This window comes from Camellia sinensis, chromosome 11 (genome assembly GCF_055761805.1).
Source record: "Camellia sinensis isolate YWXY chromosome 11, ASM5576180v1, whole genome shotgun sequence".
Classification (NCBI taxonomy): Eukaryota; Viridiplantae; Streptophyta; class Magnoliopsida; order Ericales; family Theaceae; genus Camellia; species Camellia sinensis.
Genome location: NC_138971.1, coordinates 101,240,235 through 101,257,484, shown reverse-complemented (window position 1 = coordinate 101,257,484; position 17,250 = coordinate 101,240,235). Strand labels below are relative to the sequence as shown.

The 17,250-nt window shown below is 43.3% G+C and overlaps 1 protein-coding gene across 1 annotated transcript; it reads left to right on the top strand.

Moving 5' to 3' along the window:
• Positions 1–531: 531 nt before the first annotated feature.
• Positions 532–7,246, top strand: LOC145802049 (uncharacterized). The gene is made up of 3 exons (XM_082894398.1): positions 532–5,513; positions 5,601–6,183; positions 6,293–7,246. The coding sequence occupies exons 1-3, from the start codon at positions 3,534–3,536 to the stop codon at positions 6,808–6,810; spliced, it is 3,081 nt and encodes a 1,026-aa protein (XP_082750524.1). The 5' UTR covers positions 532–3,533; the 3' UTR covers positions 6,811–7,246.
• The last annotated feature ends 10,004 nt before the right edge of the window (positions 7,247–17,250 follow it).

Sequence of the window (17,250 nt, the reverse complement as noted above, 5' to 3'; positions counted from 1 at the left end):
GAACTAGTTAACACGAATATGATAGATATCACACCGATTTATAAGAAGGAAAATGTTATGTATTCTAAATAAATTATTAATTTTTTTATCAAACCTCTCACATAGATGTGTGACTCACACAAATCATGTGTGTAAGTCCCACATCTATGTGAGAGATTTAAAAAAAAAAATTGATAATTTATTTAGAATCTCTAACATAACTTTTTATAAGAAATATTATTAAATTTTATCGATTTGATTAACTCTACTAGAGATAAGTTTTAAAATGAACCTAATGTGTGGGGGCATATTTGCTAAGGGCATGGGTGAGAGCTACAATCGGAATGCCGCCCAACATAGGTTTAGAAAGCAGATGCTTGTTCGACTTTAAACAAAACAAAAAAATAAAAATAAAAATAAAAATAATAAATAATAATAACAATAACAAATAAATAAATTATTATTATTATATATCTAAAGACAGAACTAAGATTTTGGCTCGGGGGGCCAAATATGATATATGATACACCATACGTTAGTCTATAAGTGTAGGAGAGGGTTCAAGAAAGGAGTTGGAAAATTCGAAGATCTTCGAAGATCCTTGAAGAACAATTTCGAATTCTCTAGAATATGATGAGAGGCTTAGATTCTTCAATAATCTCAACTTAGGAACACGACAACAAAGGAGATGATGGAGATAAGAGATTGGGTGAAGAAGAAGGCAAAATGGCTAGAGAATAGAATAATGGCAAGGCTCTCCCATGGATCTCCCACTTTCACTCTCAAGGTTGATAATGGAGAAGGGAAATTAGTTCTTTCCCAAGAGTTAAAAAAAAATCTCCAAAATCCATCCCTTGTAAAGCTATGGGTGGGTGCTATTTATAGGCACCTCATGATATAGGATGGAGCCCATGTGCAAGGCACATGGGGGATATTCTCTCTAACCACCTTGTCCGAGGAGGTGACCTCTCCGAGGAGGTGACTTCTCCGAGGAGGTGACTTCTCCGAGGATGAGAAAACCCCGAAGAGGAGATCACTCCCTCGGCGAACCCTTCTTCTTAGCCACACCTAACCAATGATCCCCAATCATCCCAAAGGGTCAGGGGTAGTCCCAGAGGACGTCCTGCCGCAAAATATTGCCGAGTCTCATGGACCCCCCGGGGTCGTGCCACCTCGACCCGGGTATAGGCTAGTTTAACCGAAGAGTGAATTTATCTCCACTCACCGTCCTCGGGATCGGGTCCTTTGTTCGAACTCCATTACGCCCATGGTTCTGGTGCGTAGATCCCGGAAAGCTCCGAGCCCGCAAGTGTTCTGGGACTCATTAACGGAGCGACTTCTGGATTGCGTCTAAATCCGTTCGAAGCCAAGTGTTTAGGACCTCTAGGTTCGTGGATCTGAACCCTTTCGAGTCCGAGTGCCTCGGATCTCTAGGCTTGCTTAATACCCTTTCGAGTCCGGGCCCGAGTAAGTCTCTAGGTTCGTGGATCCGAACCCTTTCGAGGCTTAGAGCCATTTAGCCCGTTTGATGGTGATAAATTCGGGCCCATCAATCTTGGACTATTGGGCCTAATTAATTTAATGGGCTCAAATTAGCCCCTCTTACATTTGCCCCTTGCGTGTATGAGAAATTTTAAATTTCTCAGACATGCATACTGTCATTTCTTCGACCCTGTTTCGCATCACGTTCCCCCCAAAAAAAAAAAACATTTTGTCATGACAGAGTCTATGGATAAAGTTGATGACGCACTTCAATTTACAAAAAAAAAATGACAAGCAAAAATTTTATTTTTTTGTACTCTTTTTTTTTTTCTTTTTTTTTTTTTTTTTTTTTTTTAATATAGATGTATATATTTTTTAACCAAAGAATAAAGAAGCATTTTTTTTTTTGTCGTTTGGCATACAGCAGATCAATTACCTATATATACATTATTAGAATATACTAATAAAATATTCAAAGATAATGCTCCTTTTTTTTTTTTTTTTTTTGATTAAAGAAAGGCTCACACGTTTTTTGGCAAACCTAATCAATACCCCCTCCTTTCTTTTTGCCTACAGCTGCCGACAGCACAACTTTCCTCTTCCTTTCTCTTTTCTTTTTGTTTTTTAATCAGTGACATACACCTTCTCTTTCTTGCTTTGCATTCCATTTGAAGGCCATAGCCGCTGCTTCTGCAAATCAAAAAAAAACAGAGCCATCACAAAACTCTTTTTTTTTTTTAAATCAATGCAGCACAGCTCGGTTTTTGCTTCTGTAACCACTGAAGAGCACTGTTGAAGAACACTGATGTAACTTCGTCTTCCTCTCCTCACTATTGAATGTTTTTTTTTTTAGGTTGCAGGTTGTTCATCGCCGCTGCTGTTAGATTTGTAAATACAAGCTTAAAACCCTTTTTGTCAAACCCATTCTCAACCCACTCTCTCTAACAGAGACAGATTCGGAGTTCGTCTACTGACCTCTCTTTGCTGCAACTCCGACCACTGTTGACTGCGACGGTTCCAACGCACACCACACACGTTCGCCCTCTCAACGCAACGTGTGTGGTTGCTGACTCTTCTGTGGTACCAGCGTTGCTTCCGGCTTCAACTTGTCCAACGCCGACCACGCACGTTCGCCCACTCAACGCAACGTGTGTGGTCCTGTCCACTGCCGGTGCTATTATTGATTTACTCCGGCTATCTTCGGTACTGGTTCCACCCATTCGTGGCCTATTTTCTGCTTCCCACATTGACTCTAACACAGCCGTGCACTTCCTCCGTTGGCCCAACCTGTGAGTAAGCTCTTTAAGTGTTTTGTTTATTTATTTATTTTATTCTTATATATGTATATTCTTTGTGTGGTGGCAGCACTACTTATATATATATATATATACATATTTATATATATATATAAATAAAATAAACAAACAAATGAATGAATCCATGCAAGAACTTCTATGTGGGATTTATTTAACTGGATTTTTTGACTTGAAATTTGCCAAGGAAATTATGGGCTATTGTATAACTTGAACTATTGTTGCTGATTTTTTTTTTTTTTTTTTTTTTTTTTTTTTTTTTTTTTTTTGCCGTCGTAATAGAATATTTGCCACTTGAATTGAGCAAAAAAAAAAAAAAATAATATTGACTTGGGAGGAATATTCTTGTAGCTTGCACGTCAATCCATCAAATCTTGCTACTGATAAGCAATGTAATATACTTCGGATCTCGGACCTGAAATTTGCTATTGAACTTCACTCTGTCCAAATTTTGAGCCCCGTATAAATTGAACCTTTAATATGGAACATAGTGACTTTAAGAAATTGACCCGATTGAACTTTATCATGAAGCGACCTATGACATTGCACCTCTTATTGATGATAGAAGACGAAAATCTATATGTTGATGATGCACCCATTGGTATTAAAATTTGTTGAGCTTGAAGAATATCCGAGAAAATGAATTGTTGATGACGTCCGAAGTTGAATTTGTTGATAAACCCATCATGTTGCATGTAACAATATTCTGAATTTTAATACGGTCAACTCTTTAATATTTATACTGGTTATTTCAGCCATATGTCTTCTCAAAAGAAACCCGTTGTCTCGGGGTCATCGGAACCGGCTCTCATGAAAGAAAGGGATGTACCTCCGGCATCTGAGTGGAGGAAATCTCCTTATTTTGGTCGGAAGGATCCCTTCTGGCGGGCGGCCACCTCCACCACTTCTCTTCTATCTCCGAAGGCGGCTCCATTATGTCTCACTGAGGACACTGACTCTGGACATGAGGCCCTCATTTCTCCTTCCTCGGTGCTACGCTTTCGGATTGAGCGGGGGGACTTTCCATACTGTTATCCTCAGTTCAAGGCCTTCTCAAACCCTCCTTTTGGTTGGCGGGAGTGGGTCGATGATGTCCTCTCGGACAAGAGCTTCTGTCAGCGGCTTCAAGAGGCCCGACTATTGATCCCAGTGAAAATATCTCGATCCCTATCCATCCGTCGCAACAATGCTAGCCTGGAAGCCATGGCTCTTCGGTGGAGCACCGAGACACACACCTTTATACTTGGCCAGCACGAGATGGGGCCCACCCTTGAGGATGTGTTCATGTTGCTGCGTCTGGAAGTGACCGGCCCTGATGCCTTCGACCCTGAGCAGACACCCCCCGAAGATGATTCTTTGATCCAATCTCTGAAGCTAAATCTTCAAACTTGTGGTCGGTGGAGTTCCGTTGTTGATGGTTCAGCGAGGAGGACTAGTCGAGTAAGGACGGACCGTGCTTCCTATACTGCATGGATCCGCCACTTCTTCAAAGATCTTCAGCCCTTGGCCAGAGATGCTGACCCTGACTCTCGGGAGTATGAGGCCGGTCCGATGTATGGCTCCAGGCTCTATTTCTTGGGATTTCTGGCTTGCTTCCTTTCATTCTTCATTCTTCCGAGCACACCTCCGGATTCCCTCAATCCTTTCGTCTTCCCCTTGGCAGTCAGGCTCTTCAGAGGAGATCGGATCCCTTTGGCTCCACTATTCCTTGGGAATCTCTACTATCGGCTGGATCTACTACATCGAGATATGGTTCGCTCCGTGGGTCGATATGAGCCTGTCTCCTTTATTCACAGCCAGTTCCTGCTATGTTTCTTCTTCGAGAGGTTCCCAAAATTTGCCCCTGCTCCGACTGTATTTGAGGCGGAAGTTCTTCAGGAGATAGTGGATAAAGATGGCATCCCCGTGCTCGATACTGATGGGTCTCGGACATTTGAGAAAGCGAAGTCTTGCCAGCCGTTGATTACACGGTGGTCACGTACCATTTCCACCTTATCCTTGAATACTCTGGTGGATGATCCCCAACGCTTTGTGGCACAGCCGTATGTATGCCCACCTGTGGGTGTGGCCACACCGCTTATCTATCATGGTTCCTCCCGCTCGGTGTCCTTTCCTTTGCCGAAGAACATCCCTGCACCCTTTGTTGATATGCTGATTATGATCCGTCCGAGTTCATTACCGGTGTGGCATGAGGAAGGCGTTGATAGTGCCGTTTATAGGCCTGACCGCGTAGCATGTCAATTCGGGTTTGATCAATGTGCCCCGGGGCCAGCACCTCCTTTATTATCATTTTCAACGAGCTACGGGCGCTTCAGTCGCGGGCTTGTACACACCGTGCTTCCCATATCCGGCTCTTTGACGATGCCAGGCTTGAGCCGAGTAGGGGGTTTCACCCCCTCTTTCAGGCGGTATTGGCAGAAGAATATCGATGCGTTTATTGCATTTGTCCAGAGCAGACCGACCATATGTTTGCCTCCGCCGATTTATAAGAAGGATTCTTCTCTTCGGCTACCCGAGAGCCGAAAATCTGACCACATGTACGAGAGTTTCTTCACCTCATCTGCTCCAACTGACCCTTCTGCTCGGGCATCTGCTTCTAGCTTGGCAATTACTTCTCTGGAGCCAGTCCCTTTGAATAAGGCCTCTGGTCCTCGGACGGCCCGCCTTAAGAAGATGGCTCACAAGAGGACTTCTGATGCCAGTCCTTCCGCTCCTCGCCTTTCCAAAAGGCTTCATGAGGTACCCGAAATTTTTGATTTGAAGCTACTTTCCTTCTTGCGACTATACCTTCTAAAATGAAAACTTTTATTTGCCCATGTTGTGTAGGATCCTGCGGTTGTTGACGTTCTCGGTACCGTGGCTCCTGGCCATGCTGCCTCCCCCAGGCCGGACTCAGACTTGGACGACACCCTCCCTTTGTCTGCAAGACTTGTGAAGATGTGCACCCCTCGTATAGCAGTTATAGATGACGATGATGATGAGGCTGAGTCCTCCGATCATTTTTGTGACCTTATTCCACGCACGCGTCGTCATCGCCCTACCGTAGCTGAGGAGGAGCACTACCTTGGTGACGAGTTTATTGGGGCTCACCGTTCTGATGTTGAGATTGCTGGAGGGACTGATGCCACAGAAATTGATGTCGCGGGCCATGCTTCTAGAAGCGATGTAGAGATGAGGTGCGCCTCTGGGAATGGTGTGGAGGTGGATGTGCTAGAGATCTCTGAGACTCGCTCTGGCACTTATGGTGATTCTCATCCTCCGGCCCTCCTTCCTTCTTCAGGGATGACTGCTACTGTTCAGGCTTCATCAGACATTGAGATCGATCAGGTGGTCTCTACACGACCAAGTGACTTTGTTGATGCTAGGAGTCCTTCAGTTTCCCCTGCTTTGCATATTGATTCTCCCTCTGGTAATCTTTCTTTCTGAAGTTTGTCATTTACTTATATCTGTGAGAAATCTTTACTTAAATGACTTTCCTGTTCCCTACCTCTAATAAGGCCTTCTTATCTTTTCTTCAGTGTTAGCTGCTAACGGGGTCTTGCCTTCACCTACCTCAGACTCTGCTCCAGTGTTAGCTGCTACCGGGGTCCTGCCTTCACCTGCCTCGGACTCTGCTCCAGTGTTAGCTGCTACCGGGGTCCTGCCTTCACCTGCCTCGGACTCTGCTCCAGTGTTAGCTGCTACCGGGGTCCTGCCTTCACCTGCCTCGGGCTCTACTCCGACTCTCTTTGTAACTCCTCACGGTTCTCCTTCTCAAGGGGGGACACCTGCCTTTGAGACGACTGCCAGAGGTTCTTCATCGCCAGTGCCTTCGAATATTTTGGATCTGAATCTTAGTGATTTCCACATTGATAGTGATGCTTTTGGTCTTTCCCCTTATCGTTCGGCATTCTCAGGCTCGGGACTTCTGCCGGGAGTTACCCCTCCGGGTGGTTCATCTAACCCGATAGACATTGGGGAGATTCCTGAGACTAGCAGCTTTCCGGCCCCAATTCCTCCTTTAGCTTCTGGCAAAGTATCATTTCTCCATTATTAGGTAGCTCCTGAGTTTGCTTCAGTTCTACAGCTTGTGCATTCAAGTTACCCGGAGACCTTTGCTTCATTTGCTTGCCAGTGTCCACTCATTCAGACTGCTCTTCTCGAGTCTTTTGCCACTATCTTATATAGCTTGGACAGGCAACGGTTGTGTGACCTTAATGGGAAAGTAGTCGAGACGGCGTATCAGGGGATCTCTGACATGGAGCGTCACCAAGTGGACTTATCATGGCTTCGGAAGCGCCTGGATATAGCTTCGAACGCCAGTCATCAGCTGGAACTTATGTCTGTGCTTGCCTCTTATCGCACCTCTATAGATGAGATAAAGACGACTCTTCGTGAACTTGAGTCGGGTTATGCTCGGGCCTTGGAGACTTTAGAGGCACACTTTACTGTTTGTCCTCCAGATGTAGATATGACGGGCAGCTTCTTCGAGGGTGTCTTTAGGAAAGATTGAGTTTTTTTTATCATTACTTTCTTGCCCCTTTCGATAAAAATGTTTTATCTAGGACAAAGCAATGAAATGACAAAATTTTTGTTGTTTGGATATTTTCGCATTGTTTTCTCATTCTACTTGATAAAATATTTATTTCGAATGATACAATGGAAAGAACAATCATATGCACGTATAAAAGCTGAAATATTCTCATTAGTTCTTCAACTTTCTTGACGAAAGTATAATAGATTCACTGTAAGTGATGGGATAAAACATGCACCATAGAGAAAACCAGCTTCTTCATAACGCAAGGGAAATACAACCTTTAGACAAAGTAAGAAAGTGAAAATGAATTTCAACATAGATGAGTCCAACTATGGGTAGTAATGCTTGATAAACTTTGCATTGAGCGGGCCAGTTCGGAAGCCGTCTTCAACCCTTACAAGTTTGTAGTACCCGCTTGAGCTTGCCTGAACCACCTTGTAGGGCCCTTCCCATTTTGGAGAAAACTTGGGTAAAGGCTGTCCTCGCATGATTGGGTCTACAATCTTCCATACTAGATCACCTTCTTCAAACTTCCTTGGTACCACAGTCTGGTTATAGGCTCGGGCGATGGACTCATGATACCTTTCCATGACTTTTGCAGCTCTGTCATGCTTTTCCTCTAATGCTTCCAATCTGGTGGTTCGAGGCTCCAATACCATCCCCGAGGCGAGAGCCATTCGAGCAGATGGCGTTTCCAACTCTATAGGTAACACTGCCTCGGACCCATACACAAGGGAGTAAGGAGTTGCTTGAGTTGGCTTTCTCTTCGAAGTGCGATACGCCCATAGGGCTACTATCAACTGTTCAGACCAAGTCCCCCCAAACTCATCCATCATCTTGCTCAGAATCCTTATCAGTGTCTTGTTTGTGGCTTCCGCCTGCCCGTTCCCTTTTGGATAGTAAGGTGTGGATTTGTGATGCTTCACTTGGTAAGTCTCTAGGAGGCTCTTCACATATTTGTTTATGAAGGGAGTGCCGTTATCCGAGAGGATGGTGTTTGGTACTCCAAATCGGCAAATGATATTCTCCTTGATGAAGTTCGCAACTGCAGGCCCTGTAGCGTTCTTCAGAGGAATTGCTTCGACCCACTTTGTACTCAATTCTGTGGCTGCGAGAATCCACTTGTACCCCTTAGAAGATGTGGAGATGGGCCCTATCAAATCAAAAGCCCAGGTATGGAACGGCCATGGCGTTCGGATACTATGCAGGTCTACAGCTGGAGCATGGATCAAATTTCCGTGTTTCTGACAAGTCTGGCACCTCTTCACGTGATGGGATGCATCTGACTCCATGGTCGGCCAGTAATACCCAAGGTGTATAAGTTGTTCGAACAGCCGAGCCCCTCCTTGATGTTCAATCTCGTGGGCTCTTCCGAGGACTAGATTTGACTCCTCCTTGGAGAGACACCTCAGGGGAGTGCCCTCAATACTTCTTCTGTAAAGCTTGTCCTGATCAAGAAAGTACCGCCTCGCTCTCCTCTTGAGGTGTGCAATGTCCCTCGGGCTCTCAGGTAGTGTTCCCTCTTTGAGATAGTCAATGTAGACTTGCCTCCAGTCAAGGGTATCAATTTCAAAGCAACTCTCATCCTCCCGGATGTATGACTGACACTTGGGGCATTCCTTCTGTAATTGATTCGAGTCCTTCTCCATCTCGGGCCAATAATAACCTTGTCTTTGGATTCTTCTGTACAGACTGATATCCCCATCTCCGCAAGACTTTTCGTGGATCTGTTGTAGTCGGAAGCTCGCTTCTTGTTGGCCAACACACCGGGCTAGGAATCCGGTACCTCCTCGGAAGTAAAGTTCACCTTGAATAATTGTGAATTGGGCAAGCTTGGCCATAGTCAGTTTTCCAACTTTGCTTCTGAGTTGCTCGAGGACTTCTCCTCTCCAGTCCTCCGGAAGGCCTTTGTCTTCGGGTATTATTGAAGGTTCTGTTCTCTTCTTGATAACAATTGTTGCCTCTTCCTCTGGAATGTCAACTCTTGCCCCTAATGTTGCGAGGGCATCTGAAAACTTGTTGTCGGAGCGAGGCACATGCTCTATTTCGACCTTCTGAAATTTGTCAAGAAGCCTTTGGACTGTTGTTCGATATGTGGCCAAGGCAGGCTCCTTTAAGACGAACTGTCCTGAAACTTGCTTCACTATCAGCTTTGAGTCCCCCCGGATCCGAATCTTCTTGATACTGTGCTTCTCAGCTGCTATCAAGCCTAAAATAAGAGCCTCATACTCGGCTTCGTTATTCGAACAATGGAAATCCAGTTTATAAGACAAATATAACTTTTCCCCACTTTTGCTTGTAAGGACTATCCCGGTTCCTCCCTTCCCTCCGGCTGCTGCTCCGTCAAAGCTCAATGTCCAGAAGCTTTCCTCGGAAGCCATAGCTGCATGCACCTCTCCTCTTAATTCTTCATTCACTGGTTCATAGTCACCACTTGGAAATTGAGCAAGGAGATCAGCTAAGGCTTGGCTTTTGATCGCCTTGGGGGCTACACATGTGATCTCGAATTCACCCAGTGCTAACAACCATCTTGCCACCTTCCCGGTTAGAGCAGGCTTGCTGAGGAGGTATCGGATTGGATCACTTTTAGTAACAATCTGAATCTGGTGTGCTAAAAAGTAATGTCTGAGCTTTTGGGCAGTGAATACCAAAGCTAAACAATGCCTCTCTACTGGAGTATATCGGACTTCTGCTCCTCGAATCTTCCGACTGATGTAATACACCGGGCGTTCTACTCCATCTACATCTTGGACCAATAATGCCCCTATGGACTTGGGAGTTGAAGTTAAGTACAACATTAGAGGGACCCCGGGCTGCGGGGCTATCATGGTCTGAGGCGAGGTTAAGGCCGCCTTGATTCTCTCAAAGGCCTTTTGGTGCTCTTGGTTCCACTCGAACTTGGCATCTCCTTTTAACAAAGAGCCGAAAGGCGCAGAGATCTCTGCCAGTGCTGGGATAAACCTCCAAATATAAGACACCTTCCCGAGGAACTTCTTTAACTCCTTCTGAGAATGCGGGGGAGGCATTGCTCCGATAGATTTGACCTTGTCTTCATCTGCCTCGATACCATGTCTGTGTACAAGAAACTCGAGGAACTTCCCAGCCGTCACCCCGAAAGCACATTTGAGAGGATTCATCCTCATTTTGAATTTCTGGCACCTTTTGAATACCTTCTCAAGGTCTCGGAGATGGTCTTCTTCTTTCTTGGATTTCACCACTAGATCATCAACATAATCTTCCACCTCATGATGGATCATGTCATGAAAGATTGCAGTCATAGCCCTTTGGTAAGTTGCACCGGCATTCTTGAGTCCGAAAGGCATGACTGTATAGAAGAAGTTTCCGAGAGGTGTTCTAAAAGCAGTCTTTTCTGCGTCCTCTTCAGCCATCTTAATCTGATTGTATCCACTGAATCCATCCATGAATGAGAACATCTGGTGTCCTGAGGTAGTATCCACGAGGGTGTCGATGTGAGGAAGAGGGAATTCATCCTTCGGGCAAGATTTGTTCAAATCTCGAAAGTCTACACATACTCTGATTTGGCCATTCTTCTTCTTTACTGGCACGATGTTTGCTAACCACGTGGGGTACTGTATTGGCCGGATGAAACCAGCCTGTTGAAGTTTTTCAATCTCCTCCTTAATCTTCTCTTCGAGATCTGGATGATATTTTCGAGCAGCTTGCTTAATTGGCTTGGAGTTTGGGAACACATCAAGATAGTGGGAGACTAGGTCAGGATCTAGTCCGGGCATTTCCTTATATGACCAAGCAAACACATCTGAGTATCGGCTTATCAACTTTAACAACTGTTCCCGCTTTTCTGGGCTAAGGCTCGAACTTACGAATACCGGCCTCGGTGCATCTTGTCCATCACTCAGATCTATTTCGATAAGTTGTTCAGGCTGAGGCTTCGGCCCATCTTGCATACATTCTGGAGCCACTTCAGGCTTTATTACTATATCATTGTCAGGAGGCTCTTCTTTTGACTCGGAGTCGGTGACTGAAGAAACCGACTCCCTGCACCTTCATAAATAATACACCATCTTGCCTCCTTCTCGAACTTTCATCACCTTCCGAGGAATAGGCGGACTTTCTGGTCTAGACATCGCTCGCTTACATGATTCTGTCATCGGCTCCTTGTCATCTTTGATATCCTCCCAACGAGGAATTTTGACCCCTCGAGGCTTAGAGGTGGTGGGAACTTCTTCGACAGCCAGTTCGGTGAAGTAGATGGCATCAGAATAATGAGCTTCATGGATCTCGAACGGCCTTTCTGTAGCCTGAATTGTCACCGTCTTCTTTCCCCATTTAGCCTTAACACACTGATGATAACTTGATGGTACAGCCCCATATCTATGCATCCAGGTCCTCCCTAGAATGATGTGATAATTTGCCTCAGAATCGATAATATGGAACTTGGTGGCCGAGCGAATCTCTCCAACGGCTAAATCAACTGTTACGCATCCGATAGTAACTCTCCTTTCTCCACCGAAGCCAGTGATGACTATCGGCTGCTTCACAATGCGTTCTTCAGAGATTCCAGCTTTTTCTAGAGTAGCGCGAGTCATAATGTTGATAGAGGGTCCACTATCTAGAAAGGCCCTTTTGAACTCAACCCCGTTAATAAAAACAGTCACATAAAGCGGGCGATTGTGAGAAAAAGGATACTTTCGATCAGCCTCGGAGAAAGTAATGGCACTAGATTGCTCTTTTGCCTTCCTCGGGATAGACCCCTCAGTCGACATGCATTCCTCATGGTGTGCCTCGGTTATATTAATGATAGATTTGGTGATTTCCGTTCTTGCCTCCCTGGAAAGTCCAAGCTGGTCAAAGAACTGCTTGAACTTTACACAGTCTTGCAGGGTTTTGGCATAGTGATCCGGATCTTTTTCCACTCTTGGAGGCTCGTAGTTAACCATCTCCTCGGTCTCCTCAAAATAAGATGCCACATAAACATGGTGTCCTCCTCTTCCATAGTATTCTTTTCCTCCTTCTGGATCAAAGGGAGCACTTCCATAGTAAACTTGCTCACCTTCTGGCTCGAGGATGTCGTCCAGATAACAGTCATCGTCATCGAGATTAGCGATAGCCTCGATCATTGGGCCTTCATAGGCTATCATAGCAACATTCTTGCCCTTGTCTCGGTGTTGAGGATATGGTTGTTCTCGGATGTCTTGAGTCCCTTGCTTTTTGAACCTCAATTCGTCTGCCTCGACTTTATCTCTGAAGATTTTCCTGAGAGTCCAACACTTCTCTGTTGGATGTTTCAATGTACGATGGTAGACACAAAATTCAGGGCTCTCACGGTCCTTTTTTGATGGCATTTCTTCAACATAAGGCAATTTTAGCTCTCCGTCAGCCACCCATTCCTTAACTAGAGCTTTCACTTCTTCGATTCCACATGGATAAGAAACATTCCCCTTTTCACCATTATATTGCTTTCTTTTCTGGCCTCTATGACCTCCTCCTTGTGAATTTCGGGTATCCGGGGCAGAGGCAGCAGCAACGATAGGTCCACGAGATGACTTGAAACTAGTCTTGTAACTGGCTTTAAATCCGGACTCCTGAGCCTGAGGAATGCTAATGTTCCGAGCTGCTTCTATTAATGCCGAGAAGGTGGGTAGCTTGTGGTTAACTAGAAACATTTTGTACCTGCTCAATGCCCCTTCTAGACAAATTTGAACCAGATAACTCTCCTCAACTGCTTCATGACAATCCACGGCCTTGTCCTGAAACCTTTTGACGTAGTCAAGGATGTCTTCACTTTCTTGTTGCTTCTCTTTACACAATGTAAGTGTGGTCACCTTCTCCGCCACTTGAAAGAACTTGGAGTGGAATTTGTTAACCATTTCCTCCCAACTTCGGACAGAGTTTGGGGCCAAATTAACATACCAACTATATGCTCGGTCGGTGAGGGACTTAGAGAATTCTCTCAGTCGGAGGACGTGGTTTGAACCATGAATACCTAGAGTCTCGATGAATCGCACAACATGTTCTCGGGCATTTCCTTGTTTGCCATCGAACTTGATGAACTTCGGCACTGTATACCCCTCAGGGTATGGATAGCTCAGCATCTCAATGGGGTAAGGCGGCTTGACGTCTGGATCAGGCAAAGAGGGTAAGGTCCTCTTGCCCCGTTCGAGATCGAACATGGCCTGCACATCGGCGAGAGTGAGAAACTGTTGAGGGAGAGAGTTTGATGGTGGTATTCCCGGGACTTGGCTTATGTACCCGAAGATTGAGCTAGGGGCGTCTTGGCCATTCTGGTGCTGCGAATTCATCATTGGTGAGGACATTTGACGATACTGGCCATCAGCGCCTATAGACAAGCCAGTTGGTGATGGGATATTGAATTGAGGCCCATAGAGTCCACCGCACGGCGCCGCTATACCGGGTTGTGCTTGCAGATTTGTTGTCGGCACCAAAGGAGGCCCGCTTGGTGCTTGGGTAACATTCACTGGTGGCGTAACAAGATTAGGTACGGGCATAGCTCCCTTTTGCGCCATCATGCTCCTTATGTTTTCCTGGACACCAGCAGTCGTTGGAGCGCCATTCATTACACCAGAAACTCCCCTAGTCACCATTGGATCTTGGCTCGGCACGCCATGGAGCCCGGGCATGGGCAAACTGCTGCCGCCTACTGTGGTTTGAGCATGTGTTACTGTGGCCGTGTTGCCATGAGCCATAGGCTGATTGGGGCCTACTTCTCCTTGGATTTGATTTTGCGCTCCGGCGGGAATAACTCCACCACCAGTTTGATTTCCGTTTGGCGCCGGTACAAAGTTAGAACTCATCACCAACATGGTGTGAGTGAGATTCTGAAGAGTGGTAAGAATCTCTTGCTGAGTATTTTGAAGTCCTTGAATGGCTTCAAGCAAAAGTGGTTGATCTGGAGCCATGGTTCTGTCATCACCACCATTAGAGGATCCTTGTTGGTGAACTTCATCTTCTCCCGCCATCCTTGTTGGAGTTGTGTGGATTCCAGATCTCGTTGAGACCATTAAACAATCCGCCTCCCCAGCAGAGTCGCCAAAATGTAGGAGAGGGTTCAAGAAAGGAGTTGGAAAATTCGAAGATCTTCGAAGATCCTTGAAGAACAATTTCGAATTCTCTAGAATATGATGAGAGGCTTAGATTCTTCAATAATCTCAACTTAGGAACACGACAACAAAGGAGATGATGGAGATAAGAGATTGGGTGAAGAAGAAGGCAAAATGGCTAGAGAATAGAATAATGGCAAGGCTCTCCCATGGATCTCCCACTTTCACTCTCAAGGTTGATAATGGAGAAGGGAAATTAGTTCTTTCCCAAGAGTTAAAAAAAAATCTCCAAAATCCATCCCTTGTAAAGCTATGGGTGGGTGCTATTTATAGGCACCTCATGATATAGGATGGAGCCCATGTGCAAGGCACATGGGGGATATTCTCTCTAACCACCTTGTCCGAGGAGGTGACCTCTCCGAGGAGGTGACTTCTCCGAGGATGAGAAAACCCCGAAGAGGAGATCACTCCCTCGGCGAACCCTTCTTCTTAGCCACACCTAACCAATGATCCCCAATCATCCCAAAGGGTCAGGGGTAGTCCCAGAGGACGTCCTGCCGCAAAATATTGCCGAGTCTCATGGACCCCCCGGGGTCGTGCCACCTCGACCCGGGTATAGGCTAGTTTAACCGAAGAGTGAATTTATCTCCACTCACCGTCCTCGGGATCGGGTCCTTTGTTCGAACTCCATTACGCCCATGGTTCTGGTGCGTAGATCCCGGAAAGCTCCGAGCCCGCAAGTGTTCTGGGACTCATTAACGGAGCGACTTCTGGATTGCGTCTAAATCCGTTCGAAGCCAAGTGTTTAGGACCTCTAGGTTCGTGGATCCGAACCCTTTCGAGTCCGAGTGCCTCGGATCTCTAGGCTTGCTTAATACCCTTTCGAGTCCGGACCCGAGTAAGTCTCTAGGTTCGTGGATCCGAACCCTTTCGAGGCTTAGAGCCATTTAGCCCGTTTGATGGTGATAAATTCGGGCCCATCAATCTTGGACTATTGGGCCTAATTAATTTAATGGGCTCAAATTAGCCCCTCTTACAATAAGTATTTAGAGTGCGTTTGTTTTGAGGGATTATTTTATAGAATTAGATTATTAGTTCATTCGGACTAATAATTCATTGTTTGATTCAATTTTTTTTATTCTGGATTAATAGTTCCACTGGACTATTAGTATCTCATATGAGAAATTATTGTATCTTGAGAGGGTGAGATTATTTCCATGGGATTGGTATCCTATGAGACTAATGTGTAAAATATCCATTTTATCCTCATGCTATTACTTAATAAACAATTAAAAAATAATAAAATAGTTTTTTGAACATTTATAAATTATTTTTTTAGTGGTGTTAATTTAAAATTATATATTAAATAAAAAATATAAATTATAAATTAAATTTAATTAAAAATAATAAATTAAAATTATGGCCTTATAAATCAAATTTTTTTAGTGTTGTTAAAAAAATAAAATTTATATATTAAATAAAATTATTTTTTTAGTATTGTTAATTTAAAATTATATATTAAATAAAAAATATAAATTATAAATTTAATTTAATTGAAAACAATAAATTAAAAATTATGGCCTTATAAATTAAAATTTTTTAGTGTTGTTAAATTATAAATTATATATTAAACAAAACTTATAAAGTATAAGGGTGAAATAGTTTTTTAAACATTTATCCTTATCCAGTCCGTCCAACCAAACATTGGATTCACTAAAAATAGTCCAATTCAGACATCTAATACAAATTCAGTCCAACCAAATAGTCCGGGGACAATGTATCACAGGACTAACAATCCGATGGATTACAATTTCCCTTATCCAGTCCGTCCAAACAAACACACCCTTAGGCCATGTTTGTTTGGGCGGACTGGATTAGCATTCCCATGATTAATAATCCTAGGACTACGAATTCATTGGATTATGTATCCTATCTTAACTAATAATCAAGTTTAAAATAATTAATCCGTACTTCAATTGTTTAACCAAACATCGGATTAATAATTTTATTGGACTATTAGTCCAATCCCAAGCTCATGTCCACCCAAACAAACATGGCCTTAGGGTAAATTAAGACAGTGTCTCTATATTTTGGTCTTTATGTCATTTTGGTTTTTGTACTTTTAATTGACTCGATTATAACCCTGAATTTATGACTTCATCTCAATTTGGTCCAATTGATTATAATTTTTAATATTTTTTTTATGAAAAATACATTTATAAGTGTCACATGTCATATTTTTTAATAGTAAAATTAAAAATTTACTCAACTAAATGAGTTAACATCAATCAATATAGTTATAAATTTTTGTAAAAAATACTAATGATATTATCAATTGGACTAAATTTATACAAAATTTAAAATGAATGGTCAAAATTGAGCCAATTAAAAGTGTAAGAATCAAAATGACATAAGGGATAAATGTAGAGACCATTGTTGTAATTTGTCCAAGTGTTTAAATCATTAGATTTCTTATTAAAGTAATGTTACTATGATCATTTATTTTTACCATTTCATCTAACCATCTAATGTGTTAATCTATTTATCAGTACTGCAATTAGAGATATACATTAACGGTTGGATCCAGTAATAAACAAAATGGTAAGTATGATATGAAAATATGATAAATGTAGCAGTGTGTTTGGTTTGAGTTTTCTAGATTAAGTTTTTTGAAAATTAAATTTTTTGGTTTTCGTGTTTTTTTGTTTTTAGTGAATATTTTTAAAATTTTAAACTTTTTTTTTTTCTTTTGCTTTTTTAGATGCACCTTACTTAGATGTATCTAAAAAGTAAAAAATTTGTGAAAAAATATTTTAAAAAATTAATAAATACATAAAAATATAAAAAATGTACTGAATTCTTGTATTCTTTTTGTATTTTTGGTATTTAGTGAATTTTTAAAAAGTTTTTTTACAATTTT